Raw genomic sequence first — 18,495 nt, forward strand, 5'->3', positions numbered from 1 at the left:
AACTTGCTCTTTGTATACATTCATCTTCGGATTATATGTATACTTAGAACTTTAAATTTTGTCAAATATAATCATCTAGTGAGATTGTCATCAATTACCAAAATGAGAGAGATTGAAAGTGCATCTAGCCCTTGTATGTGGTTTTAGTAATTAATGATAATACCTATGGACTAACAATGGTATTGAGTTTGTTAGTAAGTTATTCCATAGGTAATGTATGGATGAGAGATATGCATGAGCTGTGAATGGGGAGATTGTAAATGCATCGAGATGAATGAGCTCTAGGTGATGCTCGGATAAGTGATGATAATGCCTATGGACTAACAATCATATTGATAATTTCTATAGGTTATTCCATAGGAGATTCATAAATGATGAAGCATGGATTCTTTGAGAAATGCCATGAGTTCAAAGAATTGCATCAAAAGTCATTGAGATTTTAGTGATGCTCATAAGCAGAAGAAGAAGCTCAATAAGATTAGCAATAAGCTTGAAGGATAAGTTACTTGTGGAGATCAAGTAACTAAAGGTATGACTTGTTAATAAAGTTTTATGGACTAACTCGTGTATTATGTGTCTAAGAATGAGTGAGGTTAGGTTCTATATGAAGATTGACAATATGCATGAAGGCTAATAAGTTACTTGTGGAGATCAAGTAACTTAAGGTATAAATGTTGTCATTTAGGTTTTATGGATTAATCCATGTGCTTTGTGCTTGAGAGTGAGTTGAGATTAGGATCCATAAGAAGGCATAAGTTGAATTGAAATCATATATGCTAAGAGTGAAGAACAAGAGTAGACTCCATATTTGATAAAATAAATTTCTTGAAGATGTAGAATACAAAGTGGTTTTCTATGGCAAGACAGTGAAGGGTAAGCAAGACTCGGTTGTGATGGACCATCCGGCGGTGAAGGGTAAGCAAATGGCTTAGCGCCGAAGGACCAAGGCGGTGCTGAAGAGCGAGTGAAGGGTTTGCACCGATGGACCGTGCGAGGTAATGGGAAGCTATGGATGATTCACATCAATCATATGAAGAATCAAGAAGAGATGGAGTGAAGAATATATGTAAGTTGGCAACACTCAAGGTTTGAAAGAAAGAAGTGGTATTTGAAAGTTTTCAAATTCTCAAAGTGGCTCAAACGAGTTTTATCTTTGAATTTGAATATAGGTATGCCGCATTATTAAGAGGGATGCAACGTGAGCTAATTGCCGTGTCTCAGTGCTCAAGAGTTTCTAACCAAACCTATAGTGAGAGTTCTTTTTAGAAATCCGGAGCGAAAATGTGGAAGTGTCCGAATTAGGTTTTGGAGTGTTCCTAATTTGATCCTATATGTTTTAGATCATGAATTCAGTTGGTATGTGTAGCCCTATGAATAAGCTTTTCACAAAGTCTAAAATCATCGAAATCGGACTCCGGGATCAAAAGTTATCGCTGTTTTTCAGAGGTCAGCTGTGCTGAACCTAGATACTCCGGGGTGGGCCGGATACTTGGGGTTGTCCGGAGTCTCCGGGTGAGGCTCCGCCAGAGTGTCTCTGGTTAGGCTATTTCAGTTGATTCAGATACTCCGGAGTACCCCGGATACTCCAGGTCAGGCTAAAGAAGTCTCAAACGACTAGTTTTTTGGAGGTGGGTATTTATACCCCCTCACCCCCCATCCTTTGGGGCTGCTGCAAGGGCACAAAAGAAACTTATTTTAGAGCCAAAAGAACTCCCTCACACTCCAATCTAGTGTGTGATTTGAGAAGAAAAGTGAGTTGGGTTGTGAGATTGTAAGATTGAGTGTAAGTGAGCTAAATCCCATCTTGAGCACTCGAGTTCATCGGCAAGAAGTTCGATTGCGTTTGTTACTCTTAGAGGTGAAGCCTCCTAGCCGGTTAGGTGTTGCCCAGCTAGATCCCGTGCTTGTGGTGAGCCACGAGAAGTTTGTAAAGGCTTTGATTTCACATCCGCAAGGGAAGAAATCAAGAGTGAATCGAGGAAAGCGGTTGAAAGAGACCCGGCTCGTTAGAGCTTCCTCAACGGAGACGTAGGATTCACGGTGGTGAATCCGAACTTCGGGAAACAAATTTTGTGTCTCCTATTTTGTTCCTTTACTTTTGAGTTCTTGCTCAATATTTGTGCATATTGCTCGATCTACTTGTTCGTGTATATTTGATTGTAGGTTACGTGTAATCATCACTTAGAACACACGACATCACTTGATTTGAACTGAAACTCTTTAGGCGTACTTTAAATTCAATTTCAAGCTCAGTTCTGTACAGATCCTGGAGAATTTGGATCAGTCCAGAGATTCCGGAATTGTACAATCTGGAGCATCCGGAATAGCCCGGATACTCTGATGAACAGTATTTTTTAGTCTTTTTCAATTAATATTTTCTTGTATATCTTTTGCTAGAATTGAATAATTGTTGTCATCTTATAATTGTAATTTCCACACTTATTTAAGTGATTATGCACTTAGTTGAGCCTAACATATTTAGGTTTTTCACTTATGAAACATCCGATAATTTATATTCCGCTGCAAGTTTAGACAACGATAAAAGATGACGAATTTTTGTAAAAACATCTATTCATCTCACTCTAGACGAAATCATTGTCCTTTCAAGGGGTACGTGCCAGCACCAAAGGGAAGGCGGAAGAGATTGAAGAGGAAGGATGTGGATTGTGGCGGTCACTGCTGCTTGAGCAGGTAGGTAATAGGGGATTCGAGTTTGTTCGAGGAAGATGAAGAATCGAAGGTAGCTGATGCTCGTTATCACATAGGACTACCAGGTAGATGTGGGAGATGCGGAAGAGCGAAGGAGATGTCGAGGAACAGAGAATCAGGAGGCAGCACGCGGAAAAAACGTTTTTACAAAAAGTTACCAACTTTTTAAACAGGGCAGACTTACAATATGCATAACTTGTACTTTCCCATCTCAACAATTCTGCGTCATCTAACTATTCACTTTGACTGTGTGCATGTAATGCATGATACATTCTGCGTCACCAAACCAGAATTTTACCGAGTCCTTTAGTAAAATGCATTGAGCAATTTAACACGACGGAGCAAGATTTACTCGGTACTTGGTAGCTTGGTCACTGTACAGGTCCCGACATTGAGCAATTTTAACACGACTGTTTTTGCTTGGTGCATCGGAAGAACGTGAATCTTTTTTGAAATAATAATATTTTATTAAAAATTACAAAAATATTATTAAAAATAAGAAAGTTGTAAAAATATGTGTCATTGGCACTTACATCGTCGACTAGCCACCTATCGGCAATCGGAGTGCCGACTAGCCTCTTGCCAGTAACCGGATAGCCGATATGTAATTCCCCATAGATCTGTTAGTATACCAACTGCTGACAGGTCTTATGTCTCGCAAACGATATTCAAATAAAATATCATAACTTTTTTATATGATCTCGAGTGAAAATGTATATAAAAATTATATATACAGACGATATCTATAAATTTATAATTAAACACTTTTTTATTTAAATCCGTTTAGATACTTAAAAAGTAGCTAGAAATTCAAGATTTCAAAAATCAGATTTGAACTTCTAGCCTTTTTGGTATTTAAGTTGATTTAAATGAAAAAAATTTAACTATAAAGTTGTGAATATCATTGATAAATATAATTTTTATATAAAGATCATTTTTATATGAGATCTATAAAAAAGTAAGTGCTTGACGTTGACGAACCTATACGTGAGCCATTTCTTAGTCACAGGCCATCGGTGCCCACGGCTGCCCTCAGATTGGCCGGAGCACTGAGAAAATGTAAGCAGGCCTCCTTCAGCCCGTCGCAGCGATGTCGCTCGGCTAGCGCAAGGATGGCCTTCACCGTGCCCACGTCAATGAGCTTGCAGAGCTTGTTCGCGCAAATCAGCTTGAGCCTCTCCAAGTTGTACCTTTCTGCGGCCACGAGAAGGTTCTCGTACATGGCTTCTTCCTCTTCTTTGGTCATCTCCGGCAGCGCGTCGGTGTACGCGAAGCGCAGCAAGGCCCTGAACACCGGCGCCTCCACGCCCTCCCGCGTCCCCGCGCTCAAGAGCTCCGTGCTGATGACGGTGGACCGGGCCGCGAGGACGCACCGGTGCGCGGCGAACGTCTCGCCGCCGGCCTCGAACACCACGTTGGCGCCCCTTCCGCTCTGGAGGAGATCGCCGAGGTGCTTGTGCAGGTCGGGCGTCGGCACGGGGACTAGCGCAGCCTTGGGCCGTTGGGCGCCGCCTCCTCCGCGCGGAAATCGTTGAAGACCACGACGTCGCACCTGATCGTCATAGGGCCGCCCCTGTGACGCGCCAACCAGCTGCGTAGCTTTTCCCTCTCGGTGAAAGCTGAGCACCTCCAACTACCGTGGCTGGCGAAGGTTCTTAGATCAGCCGATGTGGAAAGATCCTTCTTCTTCCTCTTGAAGAAGAGCAGGGCTCGCTTCTCGACCACGACGCTGAACTGGACCTGCGCAGTCACTTCCTTGGCGACATCATCGTCGAGGGCGAGGTAGAGGGACGCGTACCCGAAGCTCTGCGCGCAGTCTCCGTTGGGTTAGTACAAGATGCTCCACCGATGGCCACCAACGGTGAAAGGTCAGGACTTGAGGAGCTGCCCGGTGGGCGCGCCGGCGGTGAGCGAACAGCCGTCGACATGGCGGTCCTCTCTCTCTCTCTCTCTCTCTAGGAAGGGAAAGGGTTGCTGCATCTGGGACTGGGTTTGTTCCATTTTTGGCAAAATTCTGTCTGAGATGGGCCTTGATAGCCGGGCGTAAACAAAATTGCTCGAGTCTGGGCCTTTCGGTTTGCTAATGGCTGTAGCAATTCACCTGGGCCATGGTAGTATTCAACCTCTCCATGCGTTTAGGCGCCAGTGGCCCAGGACTCACATAATTTTTTTGGAAATCCTCTAAAGAAGATAACATTGTGAAAATAAATGATGGTCAATTCTTTGGTCACATCGCATCAGCAAACATTAAAAAAAACTCATCGCAGCTTCAGATTCCTTGTGACCAAGTAAATTTTGTACCGCACCATACTTTACCAAGTATAATTTCGTTGCATCGCATTAACAAACATAAAAAAGATTAAATCAAAAAATGCATATCCGTTTTCCATGCTTTACCATGACGGAATTTATCTGCGCCGTTTACTGCTGAAATTTCCGCTTCATTTTGGTTTTTTTGGCAGCATGACAATATTTCACGGAACGGATGAGAACTAGGGTGTGTTTAAGTAGAACTTCAACTTAAGAATATTTAAAGAGTTGGAGTTGTGGATAGATGATGATTTTTAGTTTATACATCTTATTTTTATTTTAAACTAAAAATAGATATTTAAATTATTTTATTTTATTCTATAAATTTTAAATCCTATATAAATATCGGAACTTGAGCTGTACCAAATAAAATTTGAATCTGATGTTTAAACATCCTCGACCAGTTGGCCATGTACAGGTTGTAATAATCAGGCTGAGGACTTCCAAGTTCCATAGCAGGGAATCGATACCAGACAATAGAAATCAGAGAACAGAAAAGATTAATGGTATGTTTGGTAGAACTCTTTCTTATTTAAATTTTTTACGGAGAGTGATTCTCTGAAGGAAGTGATTATGTGGCTGAAAGTGGTTCTTAAAAATAAAATATATGGAAGAAGTGATTATATGTAAAAAATAAATCAAAGGAATCTATTTTTTTCAACTCCATAGTTTTTAGCTTATTTTAAATAATCACTCATACGAATTCCACTCAGAAAGTTAAAAGCTGAAAACTTCTGTTTAGCAGAGCTCTGTATAATTACAGTTGAAAAGCTATTTAAAAAATATACCAAAATAACCCTAAGAATATCCCTATCATCACTCGCCACTAAGGCATGTCGATGATCACGGGGTTGGAATGAGTAGGAAAGCAACGCATCCCATACGGATGACAGAGCCTGCACTGTCTGCCTTTGATGCTCTGAGAAACTGAGGTTCCGAGCCGAGTGAGAGTAACACTCTGTCGGCGACGCGCCTTGCGCACAGCCAACAAGCTCGTTCGTACTCGCCTGTCGCCGTTTACAGCCGCTCGAGGTGAGCGGTGAACTCGTAGCCGGCCGCTCGAGGCTAGAAATGCCGCGTTCCGTTGTGCAGAAACGAAGAAACGCCAGGTCAGTGCATGGCCTACACAAACTTATTCGCCCACCGGGCGCGAGGGCAAACGAAACGGTCGCCGTCCCCCCGTGCTGCTCTGCTTCTACGGTTCAGCCAACCGAACGCGCACGCAGCTCCGTCGCTCGACCGGCGACGGCAAGTCAGAGACGCACCTGCCAACTGCTCAGTTCCTGCGCTGCGACGTACGGCTGGATGAGCATGCCCAAGAGGACGCACTAACGTCACTACATCAGAGCAGCAAAGCAATCCTACAGGCTGAACACCTGTAGTTTTTCCTGGGACTCATAATTTGGAGGCTGACATAGCTGAACACCTAATAGTTTTTTTTCTTCTTTTTTCTGATAGGGAACACCTAATAGTTGAGAGATTAGACTCCAACAACATGACAGTGTAACTAACTGCCGAGTCCCAACATACATTCCATTCCATTCTGAAGAAGGATCCGCACACATGGGCAAAAAGTTGCAGACGAATGCACCAAACGGAAGGCAGCGAACACTGACCAAAGTACAGCACGATGCTCTTTTTCCAGAGTGCTTGCTTCAGAGGGAGGCTATGCTCTGAACACATGGACGTGGGAGGAAGGCTGACGCAGACGAAATGCTGCGTCAAAAGCTGCATGGATGTTAACCTGGAAAGTTTCAGACACGCGATGCAGCTTTGTTCCGGGTACGTTGGGGATATTAGTTGAACCCGTTTGGCTCTATGGATTATTTGCTCCATCGGCGGTTGTTTTGCTCTCCGTTTGATACGCCCAAGTCAATTGATGCCGAGGCAAATGCTGAGCCTCTCGGTCAGAATTCTTCGTCTTCGTAGGGACGTCGTGCTGAACTGAAGTTGAGCTGGAGGGAACTTCTCCCGTATTCCCGCGGTAAAGTTCCTCGTCAAGTCGCCATGAGACTCCGACGAACACTCACGCTGTGCGCGGATGTGGCCGTGCCCCACAGTCGCTGTGCATTCGGTGGTTGTAGTGGGAGCTGAAGCGGCGACGAATCTCGAAACCGAAAAAATTGCAACGATCTTTTGCCATCACTGCCGAAATCCAGGCTCCAGCCATCCCCATGTTTTACCCCCGTACTGTTCTCTTCGTCCACCAGAACGGTGCACATGCTCTGCAGATTCTGAACTTTTTCCTTCCTCCAGGAATCTGCTCGGCTCGGCTCTGCACGAGGCTTCACATCCCCGTTCTATCCACGGCATGGATTTTTTTAATAACAGTATTTTAATGTAAAATTGCAAAAATAAAATCAAAAATAGAAAATTACAAAATAGATGCTAGTTGACACTCGCCACTTTTAGTAATCGGAATGTACATCGCATAGGACACATATGTAGCCATGTGGAAAGAGATCTATTGGCGCTGGAGTGCAGATAAGAGCTATAGGTATTTGGTGTGCTAATAGGCTCTGCAGCCCAAAATGCATATCGATGTCTCTTTCTACATATCAACATGTTTTATATGGCTACTTGTCAACACTAGTATTAAGAGACCTCCACACACACTAACAACTTCTATGATACCGAGTTGATCACTTATTGACATTCGAAGTGTTAATAAGGATCTAATCGGCATTCTAAATACCAATAGGTATTTAGTCCGCACTCAGAATGCTTTACTTACACTTATTTTTACATTTTTTATTTTTAAAATTTATTTTTACATACCATTAAAATACTACTATTATTAAAAAATTCCCACGGCACTGCGACTCCGGGAACTCGCCGCAGCGTGCCACGTCACCACCACCACGACGCATCCGACACTCGCCGCGAGCCAACCCCACCGGCAGACTGACACGCACGAACACTGCACGAAGCTTGGGCATCACGGGGAACATGCGGAGGAAGTCACCATGTCTCACGTCATCCCAGCCCTCAGCCATGCTCTCCCCCACACCGCCACGCGGCACCAGGTCGCCGCGGTCCCACCGGGCAGTGATATGTAAAACCAGCGCGCTGGTCGCGCGCGTGTAGGAAAAAGGGAGAGACGGAACGGCGCCGAGGGCCGTAGCCCGTAGGATTTCCGCTGGGCCCCCCACGGCCCGCCCCCGCGTTTGGTTCCTTCTGGAGCACTGCTGCTAGTGTCTGCGCCCACTTCATTTACTGCTTCGCCACGCGACGAGAGGACGCCCAGATGCTGACGCGCGTGGCCCATCCAAGATGGGTCCCGCGAATCATTGGCTCCGCATTTATTGTTCCCGGGGCTGGCCGGTCCTTTCGTGTGACCGACTCAATGGAACACACCAAAATGGTAGCTCGCTCGGACGCTCGCTCGCTCCACCCCGCACCTGAAGAAGAGGAACTTTTCTGCGTAGTAACCAACCACGTGCCAGTTAGTCACTGACTAGTGGGTTCGATTGACCCAGGGGCCCAGAGGTCGGTGCCAGTGTCCGTGGAATAAGGCGCCGTTCTCTCAACACCGCGTGGCGCGTCGAGTACACTCTCTCATTTGCCACTCTCGGTGACGCAGCCCCTCCTCGTTCTCCTTCCAAAGACCACGTCACAAAAAGAAACCGAAACAACGACACGAAGGTTTTGAAATTTGCGGAGGAGAATTCAGAATTTTTTTAGAGAATTTAGATTTCTACCAGGGCTGTACCACCTACCATGAGAGGAATAGAATTCGTTGTGAGCGTCGCTGTGGCGGTAGCTGAGCTCTTGCTGTCGGTGGCAGCGGCGGAGGACGGCGGAAGCCTCCGGCGCCGGTCGCTCCACCAGCCGTTCTTCCCCGTCGAGTCGCCCCCACCGCCGCCGGCGAACGATGATAGCTCTCTCGTGCCACCGCCCGATGCCGCGGCGGCGGCGGCCACGGGCGGCGGGCGGTCAGAGACCAGCGTCACCAACGCCGTCGCCATCGCGCTCGCCGCAGGCCTCGTCGCCCTCGCGGTGGCGTCCTACTCGTGCTTCCTCCTGTGGCGCCGCCGCTCCGATGGAGGCGGGGTCGACGAGGGGCGCGGCGCGAAGTCGGTGCGCGCCGCTGCCGCGAGAGTTGCTAGCGACGTCGGGAGCAGCGCCCGGCACCATAGGTCGCTGTCGCCGAGCTCGACGGCGTCCGACGCGATATACCTCGACCCGCTCACAACGTTGGTGGAGGTGAACCGGCACCGGCAGCAGAGCCCGGACCTCCGGCCGCTCGCGCTCGTTAAGCAGCCGAGCCCTGACCTCCGGCCGTTGCCACCGCTAAAGCGGCCGGCCCCGCAACCGCCGCCCCCGCCGGCGTCCACGCCGCCGATGACCACCACGGGGGATTCATCCGACGAGGACCAGGCGACGTACTACACCGCGCCGAAGACCGCCAAGTCCTCGTTCAGCCGGAGCACGAGCCAGCGCAGCACCCTGGAGCAAACAGTGCCTCAACCGCCCGCGCTTGCTTCCGCGCCCACGCCCACACCTCCGCCGCCGCCACAAGCGAATCCTCTGCGGCCTGCTCGCCCGCCTCCACCCCCGCCGCAGCCGAGGCAGAGGCTGCTGCGGCCGATGCCCGCGGAGTCCGCGCCCCCCGCTGCCCTTGCCAATTTGGCGCTAACCAATTCCCCTGAGCCCGTTCAAGACAGGGGAAGCGAGATCCCCGACGGCCACGGCGGGAGCGCGCCGCCGCCCAAGCCGCCGAGCCTGAAACCGCTACACTGGGACAAGCTCCGCGCCATCTCCGGCCGCACCACCGTCTGGGACCAGGTCCATAACTCCGACTCGTTCCGGTGAGCCCCTCTCTCACTCGTGTTTTTGCTGTACCTCATCGTTTCCACTGAGCTTTGAACCATGCGGTGCTGCTGCAGCGTGGACGAGGAGGCAATGGAGAGCTTGTTCCTGAACAAAACCGGCGGCGCGGGCACGGGGAGTTCCGATCAGTTGGCGAAGAGGGGAGGCGCCGGGAAGCAGGAGAGCCGGCTGCTGGACCCGAAGCGGCTGCAGAACGTCGCGATCATGCTCAAGTCGCTCAATGTGATATCGGACGATGTGATTGGAGCACTCATGCACGGTGAGTTTGTACTCTCAGTTTCTTACAGTCTCACTTCTGGTCTGGTACTCTGGTCCCCTACTGATGCTTGGAATTCTCTAAAATTCTTGTGCAATCCCGGTGACCACATGTCATCACAGTACAATCTAGTTACTGTTAAACTAAGTACACACAGAAACTTTACAAGTGATTGGCGTAATATGGGCTCGTTTGGATTGCTACCGATGGACGCTTGCCAATTTTTCGGTGGTTGACTGCGACACATGCACGCGCTTGTATAGTAGCTGTAGGTTGGTGTGCCCTCACGCCCACGCCGGCGCCCACGCGTAGTTCGTTTTCGCACCCACGCTGGACGAACTCGCGAGCGGCCATTTCCTCCGCCTAGCTTTTGGCTGGGCAGGCGTGAGCCAAAATCAAATGTACCCTATATTTTTTTGTCCTTGAAAAATCCCAAGTTCAGTATGTCAATTTTAAAAAATCGTCCACTTGGGCTAGGCGACACCCTCCCGCCCAGCGCCGCGAAGCTTGCCTAATCGACAATTAGGTGCTGGGCACCACATCCCACCTGCCCAGAACTTTTTGACACATTACCAAGCACAAAGTGCCGTACTGCTGTTGATTAGTTAAGGAATGGAAGGCTAATTAACCGAAGAATCAGTTATACTTAAATCGGTAAATGTACGGTTAATAAAAATATGTTCCATGGAGACTGAAAGCCTTTCTTGTGATTATGAGGTCTGTGTCATTAGTTTCGCACCGCTCACCAGTCCTCATTCTAGCCATTTGGTTCATACGTTATATGTGCCCATTGTCTCCAATTGTAGAGTGGGGCAGCAGAACATGTCACTCTGTTCTCCGCCCCCCCCCCCCCCCGCCCCCCTATATGCACAGATTGTCCCTGAAGGCCTACACAATTCTCAGGCTGGCCAATTGTTGTATTGTTTACCTAATAAATATACATTCCCAGCATACCAGGGAATCTCTCCTACCTCCTTACAGAACACCTTTTCTTTTGTTTAGATGTGAGCTGATAGTGAAGGCTCCTATACCTGTCCCGCCTTTTGACCATAATTGTCACATTCAGAATTTTCTTGGCGAGGGGTTACTTTCACGATCACATAGACTAGATGCAATGCGTTCCAACAAGGATAACTCTTGCATTATTAGTGTTACATTCATTTGAAACGCTGGATTTGTTCCAAATAATCTTCTGTTTGTTGATAGTTGCGCTTCTTCAATAGCTGTCCAAAATGAAACTTGAATCTTACTATTTAGTTATGTAGTATGTTGTTAAATTTTAATTAGATGGTGTGGATATTTTATGAACCATCAGTGATGTTGCATCATCAGTCACGTCATGTTAGGTCATGGTTAGATCAGGACGCAGATTAGGACATGGATTGGAGTGGCGAGCTGCATCTTCACAAAGATGCAGATTCTTTCCCTTTTAATGCTTCTGCTTTGTCTTGTGATAATGTTGCATTACGTATATGCATTTTGCAACTTGGTAACAGCTTCAATTATTAGTGGCCCTCCATTGCTTTTATAACTTGCACACTCTTTCTTTTCAGAACATGATTAGATTGCCTTCCCTGTCAATTTTCTTTGCCAAAAACTTGTGTATACATTTCGAGAATTGTTCTCACCTTCGCGATCCTCTGGTCCTCAGCTTCTCTCTTGTATTGTCCAACGGATGTGTCATATTCATTTGTTGTCTAAAGTTTCTGGCTATTACTGGGAGCAATCTGGTGGACAGTAGATGTAGATGATGATGGAACTCTCATTATTTGTTTATCTTTGCAATTTGTTAACTAATATTCCTACTATTTGTGTCAGTTAATGTCAGATAGATTTCAACAGTTATTTATCCATTATGGAAGTAATGAATATTTCCTTTTGATAAATTAATTTAATGAAATAAAAGAACAGAGTACCTATTACAAACTAGGAACTTTTGCGTTTAGAAGGGGGGAAAAGGCACCCATTAGAGTCGAAGAGGAGTTGGACCTGGGTGTTGGCAAACCCCCATGGCCCAACACCTCTCACCAGCTCAGTTGCTTATAGAAGTAGTTGCAGTAGGTTCACTGATTTGGTTGTTGTCTTACGATCATGGGGTATCCATACCAAATTTAGGTACTATATTGCCTGATCTTCAATAGTTGATTAGTTGATGATTTCCTTTAATAAACAGGTACATTGATCTTGTTATGAGTTAACCAAATTGTTTTATTTTGGACGGAGAGTCATCTTGCATTCAACACCAAAAACTCCATGTCATGTGTTATTAGTAACCAACAGAGATCACGAGGGTGCGAAGGGGCCTACCACTATTGTATGCTAACTGTTATTGGCATAGGAAATAGTGGTCAACAGTCGAGTCTTCTAAATGAGGGACATGTATTAGATATCTTGTCATTTATTCCAGATAATGCTTCTCAATTTCTTCTCCCAGGGATGACTCAACCAAAATGAGCATTTACTGTGGCATGCATACTTTGATGTGTTATACCACAGTCTGGGGTTATTTCTTTGATTAGTTAGTGCAGAGGAGTTGTTAATCGCAAACAAAAAAAGTACAGAGGAGTTGTTGGCTATGATGGCCACTTGATCCACTATTATTACACCTTTTTCCCTCTGTTTTTCTTATTTGGACTGTATGTCATGTCCGGTTTTTTAAAGTAACAACCAGGTATATTCCACATGTATGTCAGGATCTGTTTCATCATACATGCAGTGACATTATCAATGATAAATAGTTCTATATCGAACAAAACAACTTTATTGAAACAAATACTAGAGTTTTTAAACTGCAGCGCAAGAACAAGAGGAAACTCCAACGAAGACTTCAGGGCACACCACAAGCAATCGACTAAGGGCAACGCGACCTAGGACGTTCCGTCTTCATTGTAGTCTTCAGCTTCCTTGATTTTTTGTGTAGTTTTCTCCAACTGAGTAGCATTTATTATTGAAAATAGCAAGTGTGAGTACATATCGTACTCCGCAAGTGTAGAAAAGTATGATATGAGAGCTTAAGTCAAGAAAAGGTTAGATACTGGTTTACTGCACTAAGCAACCTTAATCTATAACTCTCTGAATCAGGTATCCTATTTACTAAGTGTGAAGACACAACTTAAACAAGAGGAACAGCTCATCGGATTCTATCCGACTAACAAACTCACCAGATATTCTATATCTGGCTACCATAACTCACCAGGTAATTCCATTACCTGGTTACCCGACCATCCATACCAGAACCCTTATCCCAACTAATCAAGAAGAAATCCAAATCGCTCTTGACAGTGAGCACGACTGATCTATCAGTTTTACACTCTGCAGAGTTTGTACACTTTACCCACGAGTTGTGATTCCCGTTTTGCTTCACACTTCCGGGATGTAGAGCCAGGGTCTCACTACAAGGCATTTACAAAACGTCTTCAAATCCATATGCACCCACTAATGTTTCACCGCGCTAACAGAGATTCTATCCACTGTAGAGGCCTCCTCTTGTGCCACTCAACAGCCCATTGGTGTGTACAGAATAAGAATGACATCTAATTATTTGGCCTGTCCGTATCCATATAAACCTCGTGGTTGCGCTGTTCAGCCAAGTTACAGGCTTCAAGAACCGGTCCTTATGACCCTACAGAGGAACATACACATTCCCATCGTGCGGCACAACACATGCGACTTCATGCACCATCCACATACCAACCATCCTGTTAGGATCCCTATTATATGGTGTTACAAAAGATTATCATACCCGATTCATGTTGCATAATCGTTAGTCAAGTTTAACTTCTAACCCAACCAGGGTAGCGACTAGCATATCTACCATATTCTTTCCATGACTCATCAACGATGGCAAGGATATTTAGACAAAAAGCTAGTAACCCTATTCATAGGTTTCCAATTTAGACAATCATGCAATGAAGGATAAACAACTAACATAAATTCCTAAAAATAGGTGCAAGATGTTCAAGGACACTTGCCTTTTCCGAAGTGCTGGTCAGTGTTATCGAAATCTTGATCTTGAATATTCTCGAACGTCTTTGGGACAGGATCGTCTACATGCGGAGAGAACAACACACTAAGAGCAAGCGTAAAATAAAGCTAACACAACAAACAAACGCGAAGGCTCGTTAGATTACGATTTTAAAAAGATTTGGGCGCAAGAATCACCCAAATCAGAGCTATAACGCGAAAGCTACGGCTAAACGAATTTTTAAACGGCTAGCAACGATGAAAACTAATTTTCTGGAATTAAACCTAATTTTTAAAAGGCTTAAAACATTTATTTAAAAACTTTGGAATTATTTTATATCATAAAACTAATTAAAACAATTTATTTACATTTTTTAGGAATTAAAAATAATTTTATATGTAACAAAAAATATTTAAAGTATTTATTTTACTAAACAAAACATATTTAAAACATTATTTGAATTAATCCAGATTTTCTAAAACTATTTTCTTGTTACAAACATTTATTCTTAATATTGAAACTATTTTTAGAATTAAAAACCTATTAAAAACATTTATTTAAAACATAAACCATTTTCTGAAATTTTGTAATAAAACAAAACCTATTTTTGGATTAAATCTATTTTGCGAATTATTTTCTAAAGAAAAATCGAATTACTGCGCAATGATGATGTCATCGGCTGACTAGGCTACTGACTGGACTCGCCACGTGGGACAAAGACGCCGATGTGACGCGCTGACATGGCTCCACATAAATCCAATCATCAAAAAGGACACATGGTGCGATCTCATTGACTAGCGAAGAGGTATACCCCTGATCTAATCTCGGCCCTACACGCGGGATGGTACGGCGTGAGTTGGGTCTACCTCATAACCGGCGGCGACCGGTGTCGGCGAGCTCGGACGGCGGCGCACGGTCGGAGAAGAGAGGAAACCTCGTCGCGGAACCTGAGCTTCGACAATGAGCAGCGGAGGATGGTGTACGGTTGACGGTGAGTCCGTTTGATGGCTTGGACGGAGTCGGGGCGGCTCGGAGTGTCCTGGCGGTGTCATGCTTCAACGGTGAGGATTTGGCGGCGGCTAGAGCTCCATGCGGTGGATGAAGCTTGATGACATCTGGTCGAGGACGTCGAGATGCGGACGGAGAACCATGTTGTGCACTCGAACGGCGACGGCGAGGGGGGCTCGACGGAGTCCGGTGGCGTCTCATGAGCTCTCAGGTGGGGGAAAACCGACAGAATTTGGGGGCTTGAGTGCGGTGGAGCGAAGAGGGGCTCGACCGGGGGTCGGGGCGTGCGCCGGCGAAATCGGGCGAGCGACACGCAATGTTGCGGGAGGAAGGGGAAGGGACTGACGTGCGGGGTCCATGCGTCAGGCAAAGGGGGAAACGGGCGTCACACTGTAGAACATATATTTTCAGAACTTTTTAGCCATTATTTCGCCATGAGCAGTGCACCTTGAGACATAAGTAGCTCCATAACTGGTTCTAAAAGTAACTTGTGTGACTTCTGTCCCAGATTGCTTCTTGTTGTGACGCTTAGGTGTCTTCCTTATTTGGCATCCGGTAACTAGAATTATTAGCATTGTAAACCTTTTGGTGACGATTATTTAAACAGGGGTGATACGAGTGTGCAATTTATTTTGTTAGGGAGTTCCTGTTGTAGAGTAAGGTAATCCTGTGCATGACGTGGTAGTGGGCCTATGATTCAGTTGTTTTCTTATGAGGTCACATGTAAACATTGATTAGCTATGTCTGTTGGATCCAACAAAATTCAATTCATGTCCCTTGTTTATTGTTCACAACCAACATATCTCATCTATACATTTCGTTTCAATTTTGCTTTCAAGGATACCATTTACAATACTGAATACTCCCTAAAAATAGATGACATTTTAGGGTTGAGCACAAGTATTAAGGTGAAAGATAAAATGACCATTTTACCCTCTTTTAATACTATTTATTATGTGGGAAATAAGACTTGTATTGGGAAGGAAGTTATTTAATGAAGGGGGTAAGATTGGAAAACTTAGGCTAAAATTACCTCGAAATCGTAGAATGTCATGTATTTTGAATATTGTAGAAGAGGCTGAAACGTCATCTATTTTGAGACGGATGGAGTATATAATTATACATAGTTGATGTGTTACATGAACCACAGAATCATACATTCAACGAAAGAAAAATGTTGTGGTTCACTGAATAGATATAGTGCATTAATATTCAAGCTGCATTCAACTTCAGGGTCTGCATCAGGTCTGTACATAGCACGCATTCATCCTGTTTCAGATGTTTGCAATGTAGTTGTCACACATAGCCAATCTGTGAATGTTGTTTTCTTGATATTTTCATGAAGGACTTAAATCAATCTGAAATTGAGTGCTGTGATGTTTCTTGTATTGCATCTTAGATGTCTACTTCACAGTTTGAAGTATGAACTTTTATGCACCTTTAGATTCTTTGAATTAATGCAGTTTGAATATATGATTCAACAGGAAACGGAGATTTGGGGTCTGAGTTCTACGAAACACTAGCTAAGATGGCTCCGACCAAAGAAGAAGAATTGAAGCTAAACGATTATAGTGGTGATATATCAAGAATTGATCCAGCAGAGCGCTTTCTGAAAGACATACTTGATGTTCCTTTTGCCTTCAAGAGAGTAGACGCACTGCTGTACAAAGCAAACTTTGATAATGAAGTGAATTATCTAAGGAAATCTTTTGGAACGCTGGAGGTAAATAGCTATGATGATTTGACCTTTTCATTTGAATGCTATAGTGCTTCCTCCGCTACAAACTAGCAAGTTTTTTTCCTGAAGTAAATTTACCATATGTGTGCCCATTCTTCAGAAAAGAAAATTTCCATATTCTAAGTTCCTAACACATGTATGCTAGTTTGTTTAAAGTAGCCTGCTTCGTAACTTTAATTTTATTTTAGGATTTGTAGAGTTCATGTGTATAGGCACCTTCTTATGGATCTCATGCCAATTCCTTCATAAATTCAGTTAACTTGATAAGCTGACATTTAGATACATTCAGGCCGATTATCAAAATATAATATTTCTTCAGAACTTTTTCAGGCAGCCTGTGCAGATTTAAGAAGCAGCAAGCTATTCTTGAAGTTGCTAGATGCAGTTCTTAAGACTGGAAACCGCATGAACGATGGAACTAATCGAGGCGAAGCAAGGGCCTTCAAGCTTGACACTCTTCTAAAGCTTGCAGACATCAAGTCCACAGACGGAAAAACAACAGTGCTCCATTTCGTGGTACAAGAGATCATCCGATCAGAAGGCTTTGGTTCCGATGAAACAACAGTAAATCCTGGCAGAACTAGTAAGGAACAGTTTAAGAAGGATGGCCTGAAAGTACTTGCAGGGCTCAGCAGCGAGATCTCAAACGTGAAGAGGGCAGCCACATTGGAGATGGACACCTTGATCGGCAACGTCTCGAGGCTCGAAACTGACCTCGAGAAGGTTAAGCTAGTCTTGCCACTCAAGGAGGCATGTCCCGATCAAGGCTCAAGCGAGAAGTTTTTCAAGGAAATGGATGCATTCCTAGAAAGAGCTCAGGTGGAGATTGTGAGCGTGAAAACAGCAGGGGAGGGCGCGCTGCGACGCGTGAAGGAGACAACGGAGTACTTCCATGGCGACGCCACCAAGGAGGAGCCTCACCACCTGAGGATATTCATGGTGGTGAGCGAATTCCTCTCGACACTGGACCGCGTGTGCCGGGACGTCGGCAGAACGCCGGAGAGGGTGATGATGGGGTCCGGCAAATTGTTCCGCGTCACAGCGGGCACCTCCCTGCCGCCGCGCCGGTATGAGACGCGACGGGAGCTTAGCTCCTCCGATGAGGACAGCTCGTCGTCTTAGAGTAACTAGGAACCTCTCTTTTTGATGCATAGGGTAGTTGTTCAGATTTGAGGGCAGTGATTCTTGCAATGTTGAGCATGTGTAGTCAAATGTCAGAACTTAGAAGAGGAAGTCACTGTGTAATACAGTAATAGATGCTTACAAAGGTTAAAAGATATATAGCTGTACAAAGACAAGGTTTCTTGACTCTGTATTATGATATATTCATTCTCTTACTTTTGTAACTGTCATTAGTATCATAGTATGCATTAATGGCATTTGCCTGACAGTGTCATGTTATGGAATTATAATATTTCGTTGTAATATTCAATCTGCAGCCTGCTGAATGTGCTGATTAAGTAAGGTTGCTTCTGATACAAGGCTGTGCTGTCTTTGCATCTAGACCAGAAAAGGTGGCAGTAATGAGATACCTGCATGATCAAGGGCCTGCATACTGTGCTGGCTGCTACCAGCATGATCAATGAGGGCCTGAGGCTGCTGAATCTGATGAAGTACGAAAAACAGATGGATACCATGTGGTGACAACGAAGAAAAAAGGAGGAAAATTAGACATAT

At 45.0% G+C, this 18,495-nt stretch overlaps 1 protein-coding gene and 1 pseudogene across 1 annotated transcript; one reads left to right on the forward strand and one right to left on the reverse strand.

Moving 5' to 3' along the window:
- Positions 1–3,712: 3,712 nt before the first annotated feature.
- On the reverse strand, positions 3,713–4,541 carry LOC133893044 (BTB/POZ and MATH domain-containing protein 2-like; annotated as a pseudogene).
- Positions 4,542–8,466: 3,925 nt separating this feature from the next.
- LOC133892595 (formin-like protein 13) lies at positions 8,467–18,164 on the forward strand. The gene is made up of 4 exons (XM_062333462.1): positions 8,467–9,830; positions 9,909–10,111; positions 16,565–16,803; positions 17,149–18,164. The coding sequence occupies exons 1-4, from the start codon at positions 8,740–8,742 to the stop codon at positions 17,938–17,940; spliced, it is 2,325 nt and encodes a 774-aa protein (XP_062189446.1). The 5' UTR covers positions 8,467–8,739; the 3' UTR covers positions 17,941–18,164.
- The last annotated feature ends 331 nt before the right edge of the window (positions 18,165–18,495 follow it).

Source organism: Phragmites australis, chromosome 15 (genome assembly GCF_958298935.1).
Source record: "Phragmites australis chromosome 15, lpPhrAust1.1, whole genome shotgun sequence".
Classification (NCBI taxonomy): domain Eukaryota; kingdom Viridiplantae; phylum Streptophyta; class Magnoliopsida; order Poales; family Poaceae; genus Phragmites; species Phragmites australis.